The 24,938-nt window shown below is 36.9% G+C and overlaps 1 protein-coding gene across 2 annotated transcripts in view; it reads left to right on the top strand.

Annotated features, from left to right (window-relative positions):
- The window catches only part of tlk1a (tousled-like kinase 1a), a 47,142-nt gene continuing 22,204 nt past the window's right edge, over positions 1 to 24,938 (top strand). Inside the window, exons 1-3 of one of the 2 annotated variants that reach the window (XM_058786943.1) lie at positions 1 to 138; positions 280 to 410; positions 23,778 to 23,899. In XM_058786943.1, coding sequence (XP_058642926.1) covers positions 23,783 to 23,899 — 117 coding nt within the window. In that variant the 5' untranslated portion in view covers positions 1 to 138; positions 280 to 410; positions 23,778 to 23,782. The other variant, XM_058786944.1, reaches the window with a different exon arrangement.

Genomic DNA, 24,938 nt, shown 5'->3' with positions numbered 1-24,938 from the left:
ATCTCATTTTCATGGGATGAGTGTCAAGTATCGCGATAGATAGTGTTTTAAGAGAGTAGCTTCATGTCTTCATTTCATCTTTATCCTCCTCAGTAGCAGTAGCAGGCGCTTCTAGACGCACTGCAGAGGGCGATGAAGGTTTGTGTGTGTCTGTCCCAAGTGTTGACAGCCCCTCCTCTCCCGATGAAAAAAAAACATCATTCACTTAACCTCCCACATTTTGTCTGATGTCGTTTGCGTGGACAGCTGATTGATGTTTTGTTCTATGGTTCTCTAAAGTGGCTGGATGAGTGCGCAAAGTAGCAGTGGAAGTTTGGAGGGGGCGCCATCTTAGCTCCAGCAGCAGCAGCAGCGGCTCCCCCGGCGCCGTATTCTCAAGCACCGCGCGCCGCTCGCATCAGCCAAAGAAGGTAAAGTCTGCTTATTTTATTCCCTTATGTTTCTAGTTTGGGATAGTGGAAGAGTTTTGGTGGAAGGTTCCACCAGTGGAGTTAAAATTAGGTTAAAATGACTCGACCGACTTGGGTTTGCGAGTTACAGTATGAGGTTAGCAGTCGGCCGGGTTAGCTTTTTAGCTGGACTAGCTAATCTGCTAGCTCTGTAGCTAGCTCTGTATTGGCTGACAAGCATGTTAGCATTTTAGCTTGGTAGCGTGTTGGTTTTCCTGGCTAGTTAGCCGCCTAGCTTGTGCTGTCAAAACTAATGGTAAAAGTAGCATCTAACTGGCTAACGTGTTAGCATTTTAGCTTCTCGGCTGGTTAGCATGGATACCTCATTCGGTTGAGGGACTAGCATTGTAGCATTTTAGCTTTTGGCTAATTAGCATCATAAGCTCATACTGTACTACAGTGCAACTGCTCAGTATGTGCTCCAGCAAGTCAAAATAAGAAATAAAGAAAACGTCAACTGGTAATTTACAGTTTGAAAACATGCATTGGTGACTTGATATTGCATTTAAAGATTTAACTTGCGCTGGAAACTGATCATTTTGACGTAAGATTTGAGGTTTTAGTGAGCAGGAGTGAGACTTGGACACTCTGGTTCATGATGACAATCAGGGTCGCTCAAGGAGCAAAATGGATTTGTTTTGTTTTTCATCGTGCGTTTTATTAACTTTTCTTGTGAATCCACTTGTTAGTGTTGTTGGACGTTGGATTTAATTGCAGTGCGTTTTTCCATGCACGTGTGTATTAAAACACACTGAATCTATCAAACACACACACAGTCACACCGAGGTATTATTCTCGCAGTTTGGGCTTGGTCTTGCTGTAATGGGTGTAAATTTGGCATTGTGCCCGTGTTAAGGTGTCGTCCACTTCCACACATATGGCATTTAGGATATTATTGGAGTTGTTGGCCAGTTGTCAACTTGTGTCAGTTCGCACAACTGACCTTTCATCCTGTCACCTAGCATTACATCCTAATACTAATATGTGTGTCTGTCAACATGCCTAAAAAGGAGATCATTTTGCTGTACTCTTTCCGTGCTGTTGCTTCTGCTTGTTGTTTTCATTGCAAAGAGACTAAAGATAAGTGATATTCCCCCAGGGAGATGTTTAGGTGAGAACCTCTAAAGAGCTGTTTAACTGCAAAAATAGAGATTGCAAACAAGCACTGTGCTGTAGCGCTGAGAATATGCAGAGTTGATTATTGAATTAATTAGAGTTTACACAATAATCTTTATAATTTATTTTTATTGATTTATATGTATTTAATTGTATCCATAATTACGCAAATAAGAATATGAATAATAGATTTTTCACATACACACAGCATAGTGAAAGTTATCGCATAAAACCCAAAGTAGGTGCTTTTGATTGACAGCGTAAGTATGTGTCAGAAACAGGTGGACACTGTGCCTGTGAGGAGCAGAGAGCTAAAATGACATCCCTGCATTGTAAGGGTTCACCCGGGTGCATGTGCAGGGGCCTGAGAGCAGGAGACCCATGCAGAATGTCAAGAAAACGATGCCTCTTCACCAGAGAGTGAATAAAGGACAAAGAGCAAGAGGGAGTATGGAATATTTAATATCCTAGTCCTGTCCTTTACATGGTTTTGTGTTTGAATTATGATTTCTTTATTTTCGGTCTTTTCGGAAATGTAATTTATCAACCCTGGGTGATGCTATTAAGCTGCATCTGTTTACTCGAGCTGTATCTCCCAGATGTGTTGTTTTTGAAGTATAAATGGATTATTTAGCACTCTTGAGAAACATCCACTGAGTCTGAGGCTGCTCAAAATAGCCTCACCTTCTCTCGCCGGCCTCCATTACAAACTCTAATGATAAAGCTCCCCTGTAGTCCTGTCTGTGTCCTGGCCTGATAACACCACTGATCTTTGCACTGCCATTTTGTGTCAGTGGGAATGTGCTGGGCATCCATGTTGGCTCTTGGTCCTCCAGAGAGAGAGGGATAAGCCTGGTTAAAAGGCTGCAGCCAGACACTACGCTGCCAGCAAGAGTTTCATACAGCAGTGTCTGCTACAGAGAGCCGCTCGCTTCTTTTATGCTGTTGTTTCAGTCCCGTTCACAGCATGACATTACACAATATGTGTTTTACAGTAACACAATTCACAGCTGAAAAGCTGATCTGATAGTGGGCAAGTCACTTTTGTTTATACAGTACAGTTGTGTCAAAGTTTACAGTAGTGAACACTGAAAACTGCATCCATGTTGTAGTGTTGGGCGATATGCTCAATTTTCATATCGTCCCATCGTCAGCCTGCGAGATCGCCGATACACGATATTATCGTGCTAATTTATTTAATTATTTATTTACTTAGTTTCATTGCAGGAAAGTGAACCAACTCCAGCGTAAGGCTAAAAGCAGCGTAATGTTTCTAATATGACTGAATTTGTATTTAACATGATAACAAATTAATAGAAACATCGTCATTTATTAATTTTAATATTACTAATTACATTTCCTCAGTTATTCAAAAAGCAGCTAACTTACAGAAAACAAGCAAAGGATTACATTACCAAAGAACATCATCACAGGCTCTGCCTAGCGTGAGTTTATGCACTTTAAAAACACTCCCATTATAATCAGTGAATCTACACTGTATGATGAATAAATAGATGAATGATGAATAATACTTACATCGCACATACATCTGCACTTTGTTCTTTATGATGAGAGAACTCACGAGTCAGAATTCAGTCAGCGCGCACTGAACAACGGAACTCCGCTGTTCCAGCGATGGCTCATCTGAACGCCTCTGATTGGCCATTGCATTCATAAACTCAGCATAATTGTGGTTAATAATGCACAACACTGTAAAAACGCGGGAAAATAAATATAATGCAACAAATAAGCCCTAATATTAATTAGATAGTATTACTAGCCTAATTATAATAATAATAATAATAATAATAATTGTCTTGCTATCGTAAAAAGGCATCATCCACAGGTGATATCTCTGACTATTGTCGATACACGATACAATCGTCTATTGGCACAACCCTACCATGTTGCAAAATTCATCCGTTAGGAATCAATAAATGCATGTTTGAATTACAACTTCAGTTTCAACTAAAACAGCTCTGTGGAAGATTATGTAGTAGTGTCTTTATTCACTACAATTCAGTTATTCTGTCGTCTTATTCAATAGTTTCCACTCCAGTATAGTTAAATTGGCCACCATACTTAGACAAGTCTTACTCAAAATGTCTGAATGTCATTCCAATAGACACAAAATTGATCCAGTTAATTTCATTCAAATCAAGCTCACTCAGATTAGGTAAGGTGTATATTTGAAAGAATTAAAGTTCTGATTCATACTATTCATAATATTCATGCTATTCGATACATTAAAAGTTAGGCTGTGCGATATGACGATATATATTGGATAGACAAAATAAAAAGTCTATCGTTTCATATTATGCTCTCTCGTTTATTTCATGGTGTCGCAAAATACATTGTTTACGGTAATACTTTTTCATCATTTGGATGACTGCAATCTTAGACGCCACGGGCATGCAAGCAGAAATGTGAATAACAGCATGGTGAGTGAACGGGAGACAGAACCAGGTGGCTCTGAGCAGGAGAATGATCAGCCAGGACAAAACGAGGAGCTAGTTCCTAAACGAGGGACTACATCTGTAGCATGGACACGCGTTTTTAAGCACTGCAGTTTTAAAACAAGCCGTTGAAACAAAAACAACAGAGCTATATGCGTGCGCCGTCTGTTTCCGTGTGAGAGGAGCGTGCATTTCTTTTGCCACTTTATTGGCTTTGAACGATTGCACAAACACACTTATATGCGTCATAATTCCCGGCTTTGCAAGTATCCTCATAAACACAGTGATTTAGGTCTTAAGAGAGAGTAAACAGCTGAAAAAGAAAACGCATATGTAACTATATTTTTGGGGATTTTTTGATATCGTCAGTTCGCATCAGTGATAGAAATGAATCTTTTCATATAAGTTTAAATTGATTTTTACCTTTTATGGGCAATTTTACCTTTAATAAAGCCATTTTTTCCTAAAAGTCAAATTGTTACATTCAATCAGTCAATTAGAATAATAAGACATTTAGGCTGTTACCAAACAAATGAAACCAGTATCAACAAAATTAATCTTTGCAGAAGTTGCATCTGAAGTGGCATTTAGATGTGTTTACACACTGTTTAGGACATAGAGTGCTTTAAACTGCAGTTACAAATGCATAATGTTTTGATATTTTGAACATAAAACATTAAATACTGATATTTGAAATAAATTTTATTAAGGTAAAAAATGATATAAATACTGTTCAGTTTCTCGCACAAACCGATCGTTTCGTGTCTTAGGACATCAATGTATCGTCACGAGCTGCAAGGTTTAATTTGAATTTGTCTGTGCATGTTTTTTTTTTCTTCCAAAGATTGTGTGCCCATTGATGGGCATTATATGACTGACAGACTGCAACGGTTTGAGTTAAAAATCTTTGTTTGTGTTCTACTGAAGAAACAAAGTCACCTACATCTTGGATGCCCTGGGGGCAAACGGATAAACATCAAATTTTCATTTTTGGGTAAACTATCCCTTTAATCGTTGATTTCGCATCTCTTACTGTGATAAACATGCAAGGGGAAATGAAAGAATTTGTGGCCATGAATTAAGAATTCATTCTTATGTCTTAATTCGTTCCCTCATTTTAGTTAAATCATGGGTTTTCTAGGGAACAAATTAATGAAATATGGACAGTGGGCACAAATTAAGTCGTTGAATTATATATCTGTCCTCCTCGTGTTCACATCCATGTCAAAGTGCAGAGCCCGATATGAAACAATTATCTGGGGAAATTATAATTAAATGTGACTAAGTTATTACATTTCAATACACACGAACTTTGTATTGTTTCTGTTTTAATGTACTTTTAAAGTTTGGATCACATTAAAAACGTAATTTGTACGTTAGTATATTATTTTCGCCAAAGATCCAGCCTTGTCACAGTTAGGGCTGTCGCGGTTAAGGAATTTCCCTTGCGGTAATTTTGAGTGGCTCAATAGCGCGGTATTACCGTGTATATATATATATATATATATATAAATATAAATATAAATATAAATATAAATATATATATATATATATATATATATATATATATAAATATAAATATAAATATATATATAATCTGTGTGTGTATGTGTCACGATGTAAGGAGGTCATATTCAGAAACCAATAAAACCGAAACTAAATCGCGTTGAAACAGGAAGTGAAGTAAACAGAAGAGAGTGACAAAATAACGGTCCACATAAAACTTACCTGACAATAAGATCATTAGTATGTTGTTAGCCTATATATATAACAGTTAGTTCTGATCCTCGAATCTGACTGACGATACTTTTTCTGTTAATATCTCACCTGCGTGTTCTAGACGGCTGTCAGTGCAGTTTCATTGTTTTGCCTCAAGGTGGCGGCAAGAGACTGTCTTTGAGTGAGTCTTCATTCAACTACACGTTCAAAAGCGCTGATTCATTCAGTGATTTGTAATGAAATCATTTTAACTTTGAGCGCCACTTTTAAAGGCTCAGCTGACCAGCAGAGCGTCGATGCTAAGACAGATTTTGCTTTCCTTGGACATGACAACCTGTTTTCACATATGACTCGGCCTGAAGGACAGACGCAGGTAATTGCACGCGATCAGTCGATCTCTCTCTCATTCGCGGTCTGTTTAGGCTTGTTAAGTGCAAATTTACTGAGCCTCTGTGCAAATCAGCATGATACACATTGTTATCATTACTAATATTCAGTACACATGCACGAAGTGTAAAACAAGAAGGGCGTAACCTTACGAAAAAGAAAACACTGAAATATCGCGGTTGCTGCGGTTGTTGCATTCCTCTGCGGTTATGCTCATCAATAGCGCGGTATTGCGATATTGCGGTTATCGCGACAGCCCTAGTCACAGTTACTCACAGCCACATGTTTTGCGCATGAGCTGCTCGAAGCTCAGAATGAAATTGCTAAATCAACCATCGATAGCTTTAATCGATTGCATCTCTTATCGAAAATTAATTGATTGCCGATTAATCGTTGACATCCCTAATCTGATTATTAGTTTGCATGTACACACAGCCATTATAGTATACTGAACCTCTCAAGAATAGGCAGCAGTTTTCCTCAGATTCACACAGGTGTTCTTCTAGCAGACTATCACATTAACTATCAACATGATCTGCTAACGTTTGACTGACACAGTGTTACTTTTTTTTTCTTAATTTTGAGCAGAATATTTATTATTTAATGTTGCTGAGAAACTGCTTTGTGAAATGTTACTTAAAGCTTCTTCCTACCTTCCCTTTGCTTTGGTGTTTTAGATCTAATGCAGTAACATTCAGACATTTTTAAAATGACTTGACTGTCCAAATTCTTTTTGCGGCCACTGTATATTTAGAAGAAATGTGATGGTCAGAAACTTTGTGGTAGGACTATTAGGATTAAGATATTCTTTGTATTGTATTGTGATATGGTGCTACAGTGTCACAAAGTTGTTTTCTCTCTGTCAAAGTGACACTGATTAAATAATCTCTCATATTTATGAAGCAAGTAATACTAACACTGTCTGCGTCTGCTCTCATTTAATTTAGTGCCTGAGTGGGTGGGAGTCTCTCCAGAACAGTTATCATTTACACAGTTGCAATAAATGTTTTATTGTGGCTCTTTAAACATAAACTCTATGAACAAGCATCATAAAACACATTTGTACTGTGGGCGACATTAGTCCTTTGAGACAGTACTTTTAGAGCTGTATGTAAACTTCTGCTTGATGGTCTGAGCCTCAGGCAGCGCAGTCATGGACCGTTCATGGAATATCTGATGCATATTCCACAAAAAAAAAAAAAAAAAAAAAAACTACAAGAGCTTCCTCAAAATCACAAGTTCCAATCTGATTGGCTGGCTTTATGCAATTTCATGGTGCACAGTCAGCGTTTCTGGAGAAGTATGTGTTTGATTCGACAGATTATGAGCTTCATGGCTTTGAATCTTGGAAAGATATTCTTATATTTATTTGAGATTTGTATATTTTCTTGATGTTTTGTTTACTATTAGCAAGTAAACACAATGGGCCTCATTCATGAAACACAAGAATGATTTTTGTAAAGCATTTTGAAAATGTTAGTTGGAACAAAATAGTGCATAAACTATTCAAATGTTTTGTTCTTTTAAGTGCAAAACAGTGCCTTTTGATGGCACTATTTACCAAAGTAACATAATCATAAAAAAGGAGTTAACCAATTAGTCAAATGTGAAAAACTTAATTGAAAGAAAAAATATACTGAAACCATCCACATGGTCCATTGTCCTTTTTATTATAGGTTACTAATATGGTAGCAATAGCATTTCTCTGCAAGCGAACACCTTAATTGAATAATTTTTTATTACAACGTTAGAATAATGTTAGTCTATTTTGCACTTATTCAGTGTATTGTAGCCAAAACTTGAAAGGAGTCCAGGAATTCCCACAGCATGTACATGTAATTCATGGGTGGGCATTATGCTCATTGTCAATGAGCGTGCATGTGGGCCCTATCTGAAGTTTTTCTCAATTCGGATGAGAGTTTTCGGGAAGGTCCATTTTACACACACATTACTTTTATGCAATAAGATATTTAGAAGAATGTTGTTACCAAACAGTTGATGGTAGCCATCTCCAGAATAACTTTTATGTGTGTGTGTTCAACAGAAGAAAGAAATGCATACAGCTTTTGAACAACATGAGAATGTTAATGATGACATTTTTCATTTTGGGGTGCAGTGCATGGACATTGGGTTTCATTTAGGGCTGCACGATTAATCGAATGCGATAGTCAGGGCCGTTTCTAGCCAATTTGACGCCCTAGGCGAAATCCCTATTGACCCCCCCCAATATATATATTCTTTTCAGACACCAGTTTCTTGTTACATTCAAATTGTTTGTCATAGTAACGATACTAATTTGTGGAGACTGAGTTCCACAAATCTGAATGCATTATTTGTAAATTGACTTAAAGGGATAGTTCACCCAAAAATGAAAATTCTGTCATCATTTACTTACCCTCAAGTAGTTCCAAACCTGTATGAGTGTCTTTGTTCTGCTGAACACAAAGGAAGATATTCTGAAGAATGTGGGAAACAGAGCAGTTCTGGGGCACAATTTACTTCCATAGTATTTTTTTTTCCCTACTATGGAAGTCAATGGTGCCCCAAAACAGCCTGATTACAAACTTTCTTCAAAATATCTTCCTTTGTGTTCAGCAGAAAAAAGAAATTCATACAGGTTTGGAACTACTTGAACTACCATTGTGTTGCCACTAGATGCCTGTATAGCCCTGTGTAACAATCCCTAGTAGCTAAGACATTGCACATAATTTACACATAAATCACACACAAATTAATTTGATTACATATGGATTTGGATACATGTTTATATACTACCAATGGCTATTTTTTGTCTTTATCTGTTTTTTTTGTTTGTTTGTTTTGTTCAATTGTTTTGTTGTTGTTGCTTGAAACATTGATTTAAAGTGTCAGTTATTGCGTTATTATTTCAGTCAAACCTATAAAACCCTTTGTTGCCCCAAACTACAAATAAAAGCCTGATCAGTGGCATAAAAGTAATCAATACAATTACTTAATCCTTTGCTACTCATTTACCTGTGAACTTCCCCTTTAAATAACGTGACGCTCTGCCCTCTACGTGTATGACGCTTCTCCCATTAAGTGCTGTGTTAGAAGTGAATGAATCGATCAGCATTTCGACACCTCCATAAGGATGTATTAAACTCGACAAAGCAGTTTAATAAAGGATGTATTGATCTCGTGAATTAACAAATTTTACTAGACCAATATTTTTTAATTGGCTGTTAAAGTTTATATGGGAATATTACATGACACGCTGATCCTTTAACAATGCGTTGGTGCAAAAACGCACACCTTTTGGACAAATCTCGCTACACGATTTATCAACTGCCACAAATACTGCCTAAACAAAATACTGATTTTGTGCACTTTATTTACCAATATTTTAAATTGGCCTTTGAACTTAGCTTTATTGCATGGCAAAAAAATGCCATGCAATAAAGCACCTTGCCAAAGCACTGACAGAGCCCATTGATCTAATGGCGTTGATGAGCGCTCCAAATGCAAGCATGCAACGATCAGGCAACAATTGACAGTGCTCTGATCCAATGGCATACAGGCATCGTCAGATTGACAGTACTCTAGCCCAATGATGTTGGGGATCCAGTGGGGGCGGCAGTCATATTTCAGGGTGACCGTGCCACTCTTTATCACAACCCTGCTAAAATGTAGTACCAGTATGTGCACTCATTGGCGCCCCTTCAGCTGGTGGCGCCTTAGGCGACCGCCTAGCTCGCCTATGCCTAGAAACGGTACTGGCGATAGTCATGCACATCTTGTTAGTAAAGCCGGTTCTGTGATAGGGGTGGAACGGTTCAACTTACTCGCAATTTGGTTTGTATCATGGTTTTAGAGTCATGTTTCGGTACGGTTCGGTGTGTGCTATGTTTAGGGAAAAACTGTACTGTCAAATAAAAATAAAGAAAATAAGAATAATCTATCTAACTACAAGCAACAGCACAAATAAATACAATAAAGATAAAATAAACAGTGATTTTCAGGTTTTTTTTTTTTGGATAGGTCTAACATTAGTTTTTAGGTACAGAAATTGAATAAAGTAATCAAATGTAAAACAGCATTGCATATTTAACTGTATAAATTAAAGATTAATCTTTATTAAAGTTACAAAAGCTATTCAATCAAGGGCAGTGAGTGATTTCCTTGTTGCTGTATGATTTAATATTAAGAAAGTGCTGTCACTTTAAGAGAATGCACTGGTATGTATGTCTATGTCTGCTGTAGGATACTTACCAAGACGGGCATTTTGACAATTTTTGTATGAATTTGTCCATTCAAACACAGTACTTCAGAGAGAGCTTAATATTTGTGCATGTTCTGAGGCGCGGGTTTGCACGCTTTGGATGGGCGCACGCACAAGCTCGTATCCTCATATTCCAGCATACGGCATTCGCATTGAACAAGAGTGATTGGTTTGTCCAATTTGTTTTTTATTATTTTTTTTTTTTCATTTTTTTTTTCCATCGCTGTTGTTATAATGTACTGGGAAGCCAGAATGCGCATCCATCAACAGAAACATACATTAGCTGAACCTTGTTTGTTTTACGTGTTATTTATAACAAATCATATTATAGATGCGTTGTCAGTTTTAAGTTGAACCGTGGTCCTAGTGCGTGACGAACCGTGTGTGGAGAACCTTACCTTTCGATTGTTTGTTTTTTTTTACATTGAACAATTCCACCCCTATTATGTGGTTAGTAGTAAATCATCGCTGCTTTCAGATGGAGCAGCATTTACTACACCGAGCCGTACTTCACTGACAAGCTGCGCAAAATTGCATTCATAATCGCAGACGATATAATCGCCCGATAATGAAATCAAAGATATCAGTCTGCGATTATGAAAGCTGTTTGCGTAACTTGTCAGTGAACTATGACTCTGTGTAGTAAATGCTGTTCCATCTGAAAGCATGTGAAAATACAAATAACATGTTTTTACTCCAAACTCACTTCACAACGTCAGTCGAGTGTTTGAAATAAATCCTTCTGTGAGATGATGTGGCTTCTTAAACAGAATAAGGCACGCAATATTTCATAGTATTCTAAGCAGTGATAAAAGCTGTGTCGATTAGCATTGCATTATTATATACTAGAGCATGACAGATATGGGTTTTTTGGGGCCTATAACGATATTAGGGAGTAAAAAAAAGTCTGATAACGATATATCGGCCGATATTTATGTGTATTTCATAGTACAGTACCAGTCAAAAGTTTGGACACACTTACCATTTGTGTGTCCAAACTTTTGACTGATACTGTATATAGGCTAGAATGCAGTATTTAAACAGAATATACATAAACACATTTTTAGCGATGATAACTCAAATGTGGTGATCAAACACTTATAATGATGTGACAAACATAGGCCTATGTAATGGAGGCAGGGTATTTAACAATTTAACAAAATTTATTCAAAATGAGTCTGACATCAGTGCACTTAACCGTAAACTTCACTTCACTTATTATAAATAACTTGGAGAACACAAATAGAACAAAATATATATAACTGGAAGTAAGAAAGAAGCTACTGCCAATCCAACAGGGGCAGGTTAATGCAGGAAGCACAGCTTTTCCAAATTTCAACATCTAAAATTAATTAATAATAATAATGAATAGTATTTTTTTCACAAATTCCATGTTTTGTATTGTGGTAATCAAGTGAACATGAGATTCGTATTTAAATAGTCTTTTTGCAGTTTAATATTCACAGACACTAGTCTATATCGCGATTATAAGTGTACTGACCTGTTTTTATTTATTCATCTAAAATAAGCCATATTCCATGAAATTCCGCATTATACAGTTAATTCTGTTTTATGACTGGATTCCGTGATTCTGTCAATGTTTTCTGCATCGCGGAAATCATAGGGCCCTTCTAATGTTGCAAATGAGTATTATAAGCTTATTGTTAGAGTAAAGGACGGGGACATTGTTGTTTATTTACTTTAGCATTGCATCTCTCCAACTAGGTGACAATGAAGCGTTAAATCGCATTCAACAGACTCAACCTACCACCGCACTGCCGTCTATTGGACTGCAGAAAGATACTAACTTTAAAATCTGCTACGTTACTGACTGTACTGACAAACTATGCTGACACACCATGTCTGCGCCGCAACAAGACACGACAAAGCAACTGTTGAAAATCATTTGAATTTTGTGTCAGTACGTCATAAATCGAACGAGGCATGTTTACGGTCGGTGATTTGTCGTGTCGCGCCGCATCCAGTGTAGACAACATCACCGATTATGGGTTCTATTGTATTTTGTCATGCCACTCGCTTCCGGTGCAGGCCCAGGTGCAGTTTAGACAGTTTGCAAGGATGTTTAGAGTCCATGGCATGAAAATGATCACTGCAAGTCTTGAGAGAGTTGTGAGTGAGGGCGTGGGCGTGGGCGAAGCCTTAGTGTTGCCAGATCCAGCTATACGCGTTTTTGGACTTGTCTTTTCCACTTAATTTGACACTTTAGAAAGTTAATAAAGTAGGACGTTGCAATATAGGTCAGCGATGTCTTTATATTACCTTAATTGCACAAGATTTGAAATGATTTTGGTTTGTTTTATTAGCAATATCTGGCAACGCTGCATTGCCGGCACTTAAACTGACAGTTATCAAAAAGCCCATGGTGTTATCAACGCTGTCAAAACACTAGTACACAGATCTGTAGCACAAGTAGGTTACAAAATGAAATACGCAAACACTGTTCATAATAAAATATGTGTGAACTTAATACATGACCTAGATTATTTATTTAGCAAAATCTTGTCATTTTAATAATTATTAAATGAAATTTATTATAAATTGTTGCTGCTCCAGTTAAGCTCAGTGTGCTCTCTTTAAGCTCTTCCACATCGATCGTCTATGTAAACAGACTTTAAATATTAACTGACGGTCGTCACTTGAAGTTAATAAAATTATTAACTTATTTGAACAGCTTTAAGATGACAAAATCTAGACATAACTATAGTTTATGCCCAAAGATGACAGAGGCATGTCATCCTGTCGTATCTGTCCAGAAAATAAGCAGCTAAAGGCTGGAATATGCTACACGACTTTTAAAATGTGAACAGATTTTTAAAACACTAGGCTTCATACACTTACTGACTTTGTAAATAGTTTGTTTCTTGTTTTTTGAATGTGTTACTTCGCTTAGAAGCCATATTAGTAATGATTATAAATGAGAATTGTTAACGATATTGCCAATATCCACACAGCTGACCGCTTTACCTGTTGAAGTTTGTTTAAGTTGTGCATGAAATAGACTCAGTTTAATACGTGGACATAAAAGATGTGATCGCAAAACAATCAGGAAAAAAAATCAAGTCATAACATAGTCGCCATTGGCGACCTCAGCAAAAACTTCACTCGCAAATTAATATTTTTGGTCGACCGTTTTAGTCGCAGTCTGGAGCCCTGTCTTAATTGAAATGCTTTTGTCATTTAAAATAAAATGTAAATATTTTTGTGTGAGAGATTAATATTTTATTTTAACATAACTTCTTGTACTGAAACCAATATCTTGTGCACTAAAAATGACTCGATATAGATTTTAGTGAGCTTAATGGGTACGTTTACCCTAATTCACCTTTCTTTAGGGATGTAAGGATGAAATGTAAGGTTTATCAATTTATACAACTTTTTGTTGTTGTTTAGTCAAAACTTGAATTATATGAACTGTAAAGTTGTTTAGGTCACACTTTTATGGTCATTTTACAGGTTTTTCACTGGTCTGGAGTTTGCGGGTATGAATGTTGTGTTCTTATGTCCATTCGTGTGACGTGTCATTTCTCAGGTTTCTCAACGCATCTAAGCTGCATGGCTCTCTGTGTCACTGCAGACCAGACCCGCATTAGTAGTAGAGCGATGCTAGTACAGGAGATTTTCTGTTACCATGTGTTGAGATGAAAAAAGGCATTGCTGTTCTACACCATACTGTTCTTGTCATTAACACACAGGAAATGAATCTGTTTTTGTTTTAGTTTGTATTAATCTGACACTAGCCATAATTCTGTATCCATTTCTCTCTTATGTTTCTGTCTCCAAATGTCCCCTGATGTAATCCTGTATGTCTCAGGGGTGTTGTGTTTTTCTCTCCCCATTATATTTGTGTGTTCTGGCTTTGTTCTTTCCATAGAAGGAGATAAAAGCCAAATGTGTGTGTGTGTGTGTGTGTGTGTGTGTGGTCACCCACCGGTGGAGGAGTGTGACATCAGATTCTCTCCTGTCTGTATGTGGTTTGGTCCAGCAGCATTATTCCATAAGAGAGTCATTGAGTGTGAATATATGTCTGTTTCCGCAGTGCCGTCAGTCACTTCCTGTCACCTCATACTTAATTTGATGATGCACTCTCTGAATTAGCTGGTCATTGTTTTTCAGAGCAATTCTGTCATATGATGCAAATTATTGGAGGTGAATTCTGTAACGTTGAGTATATGGTATCGTGCTTTGGGCATCTCTGTTGGTGTGCAAGAAAGACTCTTGAAATGATTTAATTTCAATTTGAAATCGTGTCTTATAACACCGCCCATAACAATTACTAAACTTGCAATTAACCAGAAACCACTATTGACAGTATTGATATTAGTGGTCCAAACAGTATGAGATTTTCTTAACTGTAATAACATCATATCATATCACTTGACATTACCAGTCCCCACATCAACCACAAACTAGAAAAATAAACAGCATTTTATCCCCTCCACTGGGACTAATCTAAACCTTCTTGTCTCGTCTCCCCTCAGACGCACTGGTGATCCTGCACGCAATTCTCAAAACACCCACAAGATGGCGGCGTTTATCGGTGAATCCGATATTACAAAACCGATATCCAATTATGGTAAAATGCTTACATATCGGGAAAAATATCGGTAAAAATCGATATATCGGTCGATCTCTAAACATGAGTTCATTCAAAGACAGTGAGCAAAATGATGTTAGTTTTTTAAAATCACTATCAGCATTTGTTTGGATTGCACTTGTTTTGATATTTTTGATCTAAACCAATGAAATGCATATCCTTTTAAACATGCTGTTGTTGGTACTGATGTGGTCACCATTTGTTATGCATCCCTGTCAGGGTTTCCCATTTGTGGTTGGTAGTGGGAGGAAAAATAGTCTACTATGAGACAAACAGCAAATAATGTGTGATCTTTAACAATTATTTATTGAATGTTTCTATTAATTTTTGTTAAAATTGTCATTAGCTATTTTGTAATGTAGTCTTAGTTTTTATCATATTTAGTCAATTTTATCCTGTTCTAATTGACTAAAAGTCTAAAAGACTAAAAATGTTACAGTAAAACAGTAATTTTAATAAATTTAGTCTAATTTTAGTCACATTGACAGTTTAGTCACTGAAAACTGTAGACATTTTAAGCCATAAGATCATAGATGATTATCATTTCAGTAATTATGGTCTTGTAGATAAGACTATAGACTTGTATGATAAAATTTATGTAATTTTTAAAGTATAAAAAAATGAGCAGACAAGTGATATGCCTTTACTGCTTTAATAGATATTTCACCACATCAATTTTTCAGATTTAGTTTTACATATTAAATACTGGTTGTTCAAGTTAATTTATTTAAAATAAAGCATTCAGCTGTAATGCTTATCATAATGCTTAAACTCTCCCGTTATTAAATGAACTGCATACAACACACAGTGGGCTGCTTTGCTTAGTACTGCTTTTTAAATGCAGTTGCCCTCTGAATCAGCCTTCCAAGCCACCATGGACCGTCAAAACTAATTTTCAACACTATATAGGCAGGGCATTATGTCCTTCTCAATCTCCATGAAGGATGCAGTGTTGCTTTAGAATTTGGCAGCATAATGAAGATGCCTTCACATCAGAAGCGCACCTGTGATGCCTTAAAAAAAAAATGGTCATTATATTTTGGAACTGTGCGATTGTGTGTAGGTATATCTAGTGATATTCCAGTCTCAGCAATATATACGTTTAACCTCATAATTAAGTGTTATGGAGGTATTTTTTATTTATTATTTTTTTTGGACTACTCTCAGCAGTATGAGTATTTCCCTGTGGTAGAGCTCCTCTATGATTCAGCTGCGATAACTGTGCTCGGAGTAGAGCCGTAATGGCGGCTCGTTAGAGAGAGATAATGACAGCAGGGTGAGCCCTGAGGAGCCCACCCAGACGAGAACGCCCAGAGAAACCTCACAGCGACACTCGCTCCATCACGCCTCAGGGGCAGATAGAGAGCGCAGGGGAGAATGGAGGATGGAGGATGGGGAGAAAAGCAGGAGGAAGTGGGCGATTTGAAGGAAAAACCGAGGGAGAGGTGGTAAAGAGGGATGGGGTGGCTGTGCAGAGACAGTAATCATGCGAACAATGGTATTTTTGTTCAAATGTCAGTTTTAATGTGCTTGTGTTGGGTGCACTGCAGCTTTTCACTATAGTCTTCCTCGCTGCATGTTAACATGCATGCTCTCACAGATCCGTATGACCGCTCCTGTATGGACTGACAATGAGGCTTTCTCATGAAACACTGGAAGAATGTATTTGTCTAATTTATATGTAAAACCTATCAAAGCATATGCACCTATCAAAGGTTTTGACTCACCAGGTTAAATTTGTTTCTGATTATCATAAGCCAAGTTTCCATCAAGTTTTTTTTTTTTGCTATTCTGTTATAAACAAAGCATATTTTCTTTCAGTTAGACTTTTTAACCATAAAATGGTGTGTGTAATGTAGGGCTGCTCGATTATGACAAAAATCATAATCTCGATTATTTTGGTCAACATTTTAATCACGATTTAAAACAATTATTAATGGCCCATATGACCAAAACTTTATATGATTGATTTTTTTTTTTTTTTCCTGTAAATAAAATTGCTATGACATCTACATTTTAGAGACCAGCGAAATGTCATAATTCTCAATACCACAGCAGAATACCAGAGTAACTAATATTAGTTAAAAAAACAACAAAAAGGTCCTCAAAATTATTGAAAATAATTAAGCTGCCAGTAATAAAAAAAACAAAGGAATACAATGCCAGTAATTTAAAAAAGCAAAATAATATAATCAAAAATATACGGTCCCACTTTATATTAGGTGGCCTTAACTACTATGTACTTACATATGAATTAATAATTTGGTACAGTGCACTTATTGTGTACATGCATGTTTTTACATTGTACTTATATGTTTAAATATACCTATATGTAATTACATCTGTAATTTCTGTAATTATATTTATAATTAAACTGTTGACCCATCCCTAAAACCTCAACCCACCCTTAAACCTACCCATACCACTTAACCTTTCCCTACCCTTACCCATATCCCACCTCAATAGCAGCCAAAGTGTTTTGCAATACAATATGAGCACAATAAGTACGCTGTACTTGTTTTTTGATGTAAGTACATAGTAGTTAAAGCCACCTAATATAAAGTGTGACCAAATATACAAATGAAACAAACTGCGCTTTGTTTTTTGTTTTTTTTTCTATGCAAGTCTATTCAGTAAACAGCCTACTAGAGAAATCGAATAACCTAATGTAAAATAAAACAGCACAGTCTTCACTGTAAGAATTAAACTTCCTTTGTTTCTTATTAAAGCTGTTATTAAAGCTAAAGTCAAGAGCAATGAGTGATTTTGAATTTGTCTTTTGTTGTTTGATTAATATAAAGCACACAGTCGCAGCATGAATATAGCCCGCTGTCACTTTAAGAGTGACAATCGGATCCAATTTACTGTTACACATGTATTTTCATTCTCAACTCTTTTACGTTCATTTATTATATAACCGATGAGGGTTTACGTGAATAATCACTAAGCGCCACATTTTGACACATTTTTCTGTGTATTTGACTGTCTAGCCACTAAAAGATGACTTTACATGTCCGTGTTGTGTTCCGTCTCTGAGCGCATACACAGAAATCTTCCAGAGAAAGCGCAAGTTCTCTTTCACTCTTTTAAAAACATAAATCTAATCAACTTAAATAAATCAAGCACGTCACATTTTGCAAAGGTCTCATTACATGATTTTACCGATATGCATGTGAATGTCGGTCTTTCGGATGAGACGTTAAACCGAGGTCCTGACTCTAAAAATCCCATGACACTCATCGTAAAGAGTAGGGGTGTAATCCTGGCCAAATTCCCTCCACCGGCCCTTATCAATCATGGCCTCCTAATTAGAGGTCAACCGATTCATGGGTTTTGCCGATTAATCGGCACCGATAGTTGATTGCCACAACTATCGGTTATCGGCAAAAATCCATGCCGATAGTTTTCCGGTTTGCAACCGTTGCTGGAGTGGCTGAGAAGGGTCCAGTACAAGAAATTATACAGGACTGGAATTATACAGTACAAGAGCGGCCTCTAGAGGCGGAAATCACTGACAGCACGTGTTGTTTATTTTGACACGTGACAGTGCGCTGCACAGAGCGGGAAACTCCAGACTCGCATTTAAATACAGCCGACAGAAAATCTTGCTGCGGAACAGAGCGCCATTCACATAGTTTTCTATTAAATTACATTATATTTGTACCAAATCGTTGTGAATGTACATAATGACTTCACCCTAGGCTATAAATTATGTATTGTGCATTTTTCAGCAAAACGTTTCTCTTTCTGTGGCTCTAATAAAGTCTGTATGCTTCATGTAGAGAGCTGTAATACAGATCGCGCGTTCTCTTTCCGCTTGCTCTTTTTTTTTTTTTTTTTTTAAACACCGAACTTCTAACTCATTTATGCCACATTGTTCATTCTTGAAGCAAACTTATGTCCGTTTGTTTATTAAATAAATTGTTTTAGACCGCCACTTGATTTGAACGCAAAGGGTCTGGTGTGTGTGTGTGTGTGTGTGTGTTTGTGATACCTCTGAGTTCTCCTAGACGCAGCGCTGCGCTTTAGTGTATGACTAACTTTTTTTTTTTTCTTTTTTTTTCTTGATTAGATAATTATCAAGTGTTAAAAAATAAAGTGTGTGAGTACACATACAATATCCATATATGTAATTTTAATGCTATGGCCTTGTGTAGGTATTTAAAGATGGCCATCTGTAAGCATGACTGTTGAAATTAAATGGTAATACTTAACAAGAAGAGTCCATTCCTAGCATTAATGAAAACTTTAGAAGTATGGTTCTTTGTAAGAGTGTGTTCATTTCAACATTCACTATTAGCTACTAATAGGCTACGTTTTTAAATTTTAAAGTTTCTTCTTTTAACATTAGCAAACTATGAAGTAACTTTAATGATCAATATAGTAAATAATATTAATATTTGTATTCATTTACAAAGTATGGTTCAGTACTGTTGCTGCTTTTTTTTTTTAAATAGTAAAACACTAGCTCTCTTTCAGTATCCATTTTGAAAACTATCGGTTGATTAATCGGTATCGGCCAGTGTGGTCCAACCTAGCTATCGGTATCGGTAAAATCCACTATCGGTCGACCTCTACTCCTAATAATCCCCATCCACTTGATTGGCTCTATGACCCTCTCTCCTCTCCACCTGTAGCTGGTGTGTGGTGAGCGCACTGGCGCCGTTGTCCTGTGGATGCTGCACACTGGTGGTGGTTGAGGAGAGACCCCCCCTCCCCCACATGATTGTGAAGCGCTTTGGGTGAATTGCAATACACAATGCGCTATATAAATGCCTCATTCATTCATTCAATGTGCACCTCTGGAAAGGGGACGGAACGGGGCGCATTAATCGTTTTATTTCGATTACTGTATTTTAGTAATCGTTGGAGGCCAAAATCGAAACTGAATTTCGATTAATTGCACAGCCCTAGTGTAATGATGGCATCCTCCTAGCAATGATCTTTAATGCACCCTTTAGCATACAGTCAAGACAGTTGTAGTTTGACGTGGCTGAGAAAAGCTGCCCAAATTGACTTGGCTCATGCAACTGTAATATGCTGTGTGAAGTTAATGGGATCATAAAAATGTTGATACAATGAAAAATGTTTTCACTGTGATTTAAGTGTGAATATATGTAGCACCTACTTCAGCATTACTGAGAAACTACGCTTTGATGGGAACAACATTCAGACGGGGGCATGCTTAATTTTGTCGTGTGACACTACATTTATTTGCGTTAAATCCTTTTTTCATTTTCACGACATTTGAAGCATTTTAATAGAATTTATTATTTTACTTAAAGGTCCCATGACATGCTGCTTTTTGGATGCTTTTATATAGGCCTAAGTGGTCCCTAATACTGTATCTGAGGTCTGTTTCCCGAAATTCAGCCTTGGTGCAGAATTTCAGCCACTATGAGCCAGTCCCACAATGAGCTTTCCTTAGGACGTGCCATTCTGTGTCTGTAGCTTTAAGGATGAGAGAGGCGGGACAAGGTGGAGGGTGGGGGTGTGGCCTTAACCAGCTTGCGCTACCATGCGCTAATGTTGACGGTGGATGTATCGCAGTGGCTCATAGACATGCAGTCATTCAAGCTTTTCAGTTTGACCCAGAATCTGATCCGGATGGAGAAGCACCGGATGAAGAAGTTGCAACTCAGTGGCTACAGCAGGACGTCTCCGAATGGTTAGTTTAAAATATTGTGTCTGGATACGGTGCTTTAGTTGGTTTGTTTATGTACAATCGAACAAATCGAAAAGGATGCACATCTTGAACATGCGAGCTGAGAATGTCCAGAATGAGCAGAGCTGAGTTTCATTTCTTTTTTGTCAGTATTCCCATAATTTTGTTGTTTCTTGGTTTTGATGACTATATATTAGATTATAATATGTAGATTTTAATGATACAGAATTAGATGTCTTCAGAATTTTGACTTCATATAGTGTAACTCATCCCATTGAATAAACTCTGCAACAATTTATGTATACATGAACACATTCCTTTTGCTCATGTTTCATGAATACAGCCCAGTTTTTGTGTGTGTTCTAAGTAGGGTTGGGTACCGAACTCAGTACTTTTAAGGGTACGGACCGAATTGCGGTACCTGATAATGCATTTGGGCGCATATGAGAGAGAGACCCTGTGACATGTCACCCCCACAATTCTTTAAAACACAACACACAGGGCAAACTGAAATGTTCTGAAGTGTGCTTACATTTCTAGGGTCATATGGTCTCCGCGGACAGGATGGCGGAGTCCATTCATAAAAATGGAATTTACTCTATAGCGCGGAATGCCATGGAATTCGTCAATTTTTGGATGAATAAAAGAATGTCTGTCTTAATTCGAATCGCGATATGAACTAATGTATGTGAATACGAATCCTGCATGTTCTGTTAATCTCTGTATGTTTGAATGGCGGAGACGTGGTTTTGTTTACTACACCCATACTGAAGCACATGTGAACTCGCGGTGATTTTCGGGCTCTACATCTCACAACATGAACTTACAGGCTGTGAGAGTCACTTCATGAGAATTTTACCATTCCATTTGAGAAAACTAGCATCATATCATACTGTATACACACAAACTTCACGGCAACCTGTCAAAATAAAAGTGCGGTTTAACATGTAACAGAAATATATTACTCTTGTATTACTTTTGTACAGTATAATGTACGTCTTTATATATTCCATTTACTGACAAATTTAAATAAAACAATTAAATGATAAAAATAATTATTGCAACCACATTAAGGACTTAATTGTACAAAAAAATACAATAATTATTAACTTTTTTAAACGAATATTCACACAATTTTTCTACTATGAATTAATTTTAACAGTAAATTTGTTTGTTTGCCAAAAAAATAAAAGGGTTTCATTTTCATTTGATTAAAAATAAATGAATATTTCATGCCTTCATTTGATTATCAGAAAAAATAAAACAGAAGAATTTCTGGAAGAAAAAAAAAGGAATAAATTGTAGGGCCCTATTGTTGAAAATGTTGAAATTGAGAGTTTTGGACTTATTTTTTCACTGAAATAAATGTTTTTGTTATTACACAGAGAGTAAAGTACCGAAAAGAGGTACCATTGGGTACTGGTACCGAATTTCAGATACCGATACCGGTACCGTACTGGTTCAAATGTGAATAGTACCCAACCCTAGTGCTAAGCATAAAAGATCTGAGGTGTGGAAGTACTGATATGTTTAAAATGCATGGAAAGAGGAACATCTAGGAATGAACACTGGAAAAGTTAAAAACAACAAAAATCAGTCACTTGACATAGCAGAGAATCGCAGCATCATTTTAATACAGCCTTTTCATTTTTTGACCATGACTTCTGCTTTAGTGATATTTTTTGGAGTGCGTATTTTTAAAGTACACCAACCAGAAGAAGTGCGGCCTATTTTATTTCACTGAAGGATAACACTGGATGTTTCTGTGTCTCTGATTGTAAGACACAGGTCCTGATGTTTCACCTGTTTATGATCTAGTAGGCGTGGGACGATAACCGGTTTCAAGGTATACCGTTTGGAAAATTCACGGTTTCAAAACCACTCAAATTTTCCGTTATACCGTTCCTGCAGTATGCACAGTTTTTTACGTGTTGTCAAAGACGGAAATTGCAGGACTCCCTCAGTTGTGAGCAGTGAAGAGCATGACGAGTCACACGACCCCTCCTCCTCCGGTTGGTGCGAGCAGTCAGTGAGAGTAGCCTGTGTGAAGGATGATGGCCGAATGAGGTGACTCCCTGGAACGTTTTCCCCCGTCGAAAAAGACTAAGTCTGCCATAAGGGAATTTTGGGAACAGAGTGGGGAATATCAGACTAAAGTACTACGTTTCTGCGATTTAGTACAATAATTACATTTGAGCCAGTCTCACATCTATAATTTTAAGCCTCCTGACATTGTTTACATCTGTTCAAAATCACGTCATTTAAAAACAAACAAACTGCTGGCTCTCAGGTGTCTGCCACTGTTTGAGTGTTATAAGGAGAGAGAGACCCTGTGTGTGTGTTTGTGTGACACACTCGCGCACTCTGCTTATGTGTATATGCACACATCTTTGTACCTCACCGCTCATAACTTGGACTGAAAGATAAATTTGTTGAAAGTGAGGTTTAATGACTGCATTTTTTTTTTTTTTTTACAGAAATTGTTTTGATTTATGTTTTTGATTATTGAGCTGTAGGTTTAGGTTAAGTGACTGCATTTTTCTTTTTTTACAGAAATTGTTTTGATTTATGTTTTTGATTTGAGCTGTAGGTTTAGGTTAAGTGACTGCATTTTTTTTTTTTTTATACAGAAAAGTGTTTATGGTTCTGATTATTGTTGAGCTGCAGGTTTAGGCTCACTTAAGTGACTGCACTTAATTTAATTAAAAATAATTCAATTATTTATTTTAATTATTTAGCATGACATGTTTACTGTTCCAAAATGTTCTATATGTTTCTTAAAAATAAAATATTGTGTTAAGTGGAAAAAACGTTGTTGTTTTTTACCCAGACATTTAAAAATAACACATTTTAGATCTGTAATCGCAATACTGTGAAACCGTGATATTTTTATCTAAGGTTATCATACCGTCAGAATCTCATACCGGCCCATGCCTATGATCTAGTTTTGAGCACTATGTAAGCTCTGGGGAGTGCTGTACCTGTCTTTGTGAGCACATGACCCAGGAGACTGTTAGATATAACACTATGTGATTTTTGTCTACCTATATAAAGTGAGTACAAGCAAAGCATTTTCCAAGGCTGAAACACATCTAGAGTGACCTATATGTGTATGTGTGTTATCACTCAGGTGCTATGGAGGAGCTGCACAGTTTGGACCCGCGCCGGCAGGAGTTGCTGGAGGCCAGATTTCTGGGCGGAGTCAGTGGCAACACAGCGGGCAGCACTGGCAGCGCTAGCGGAGGAACCAAAGTTAGTGGCTGAGTTTATCACTGAACTGTTATTGCAAACACACAAGCTTGCAAACAGTAGTAGTAGTGGCTGTGTCTGAAACAGAAGGTAGCGTTTTTGTATGAAAGTACTTCTGTGGCTTTCAAGACGTCATTACGCCTCATTTATGATGTAGAACTATTTCAAGCAAGGTTTAGAGCTAACCGAGCACATATTTATTGACTCTAATGCTTATTTCTTGGTAGTAATAGTCATAAGAAAAAAGGTTACTTTTTATAAATTGCCTTTTTTCTGATTGTTCAGGCACTAATTCTATTCACTGAACTGGTGATTGTGGGATATTATAGGTGATAAAGTATACGTACATGCAGGCTGCTTTCATTTTTTTTATTATTATTATTACTAAATAAAAATATAAATATTGCTAAATAAAAACAATACTTTTATAATATTTCACTGTAAAACAAAATTATAGATAGATATTGAGATAATTGTTGTATATACTTTATTATATTTTTGCATTTCAGTTATAAAATTACAATAGTAATATTTCTGGCTGTCTTAATTTCTTGATTTTCAAATGTTAACTATCAAACTTTTAATCTGGTCAAAAACAGGGAGCCCTTAAAGCAAAGTGCCGTGCTTCACTCTGAAACACACTGACCATATATTTATTCAGTTAAATTTTTATATTTATTTTTATTGTGCAACCCTATCAGGATGTTACACAAACTTGCCTCTGGATGGTGCTTGATTTGATGTTGTTTTAGATACAGCCAGTTTCATGGCAGAGGCTCAAAGTCTTCCTACTTTCGTGATGAACTTTTGAAGAAATTTGTGTTTTCTGAAAGGGAGGACATTGTGAGGTTCATGTCAGGTTACGGTGGACCTCACACTGAAACATGCTATCCTCTATTGCTGTATAATGTTGTCTTGCTTATACAACTGTCCTCTCCTTGAAGTTGTCAGATAATTAATTCATAACACCTGCTGCATGAATACCTCATATTCATCTGTCTGGCTCATCTGCATTGACTCATGTAAATGTGTTTCTCCTGTG

This window comes from Onychostoma macrolepis, chromosome 09 (assembly GCF_012432095.1).
Source record: "Onychostoma macrolepis isolate SWU-2019 chromosome 09, ASM1243209v1, whole genome shotgun sequence".
Taxonomy (NCBI): domain Eukaryota; kingdom Metazoa; phylum Chordata; class Actinopteri; order Cypriniformes; family Cyprinidae; genus Onychostoma; species Onychostoma macrolepis.
Note: the sequence above shows the minus strand (reverse complement) of the source record. Positions and strands in the feature narration are given on the sequence as shown.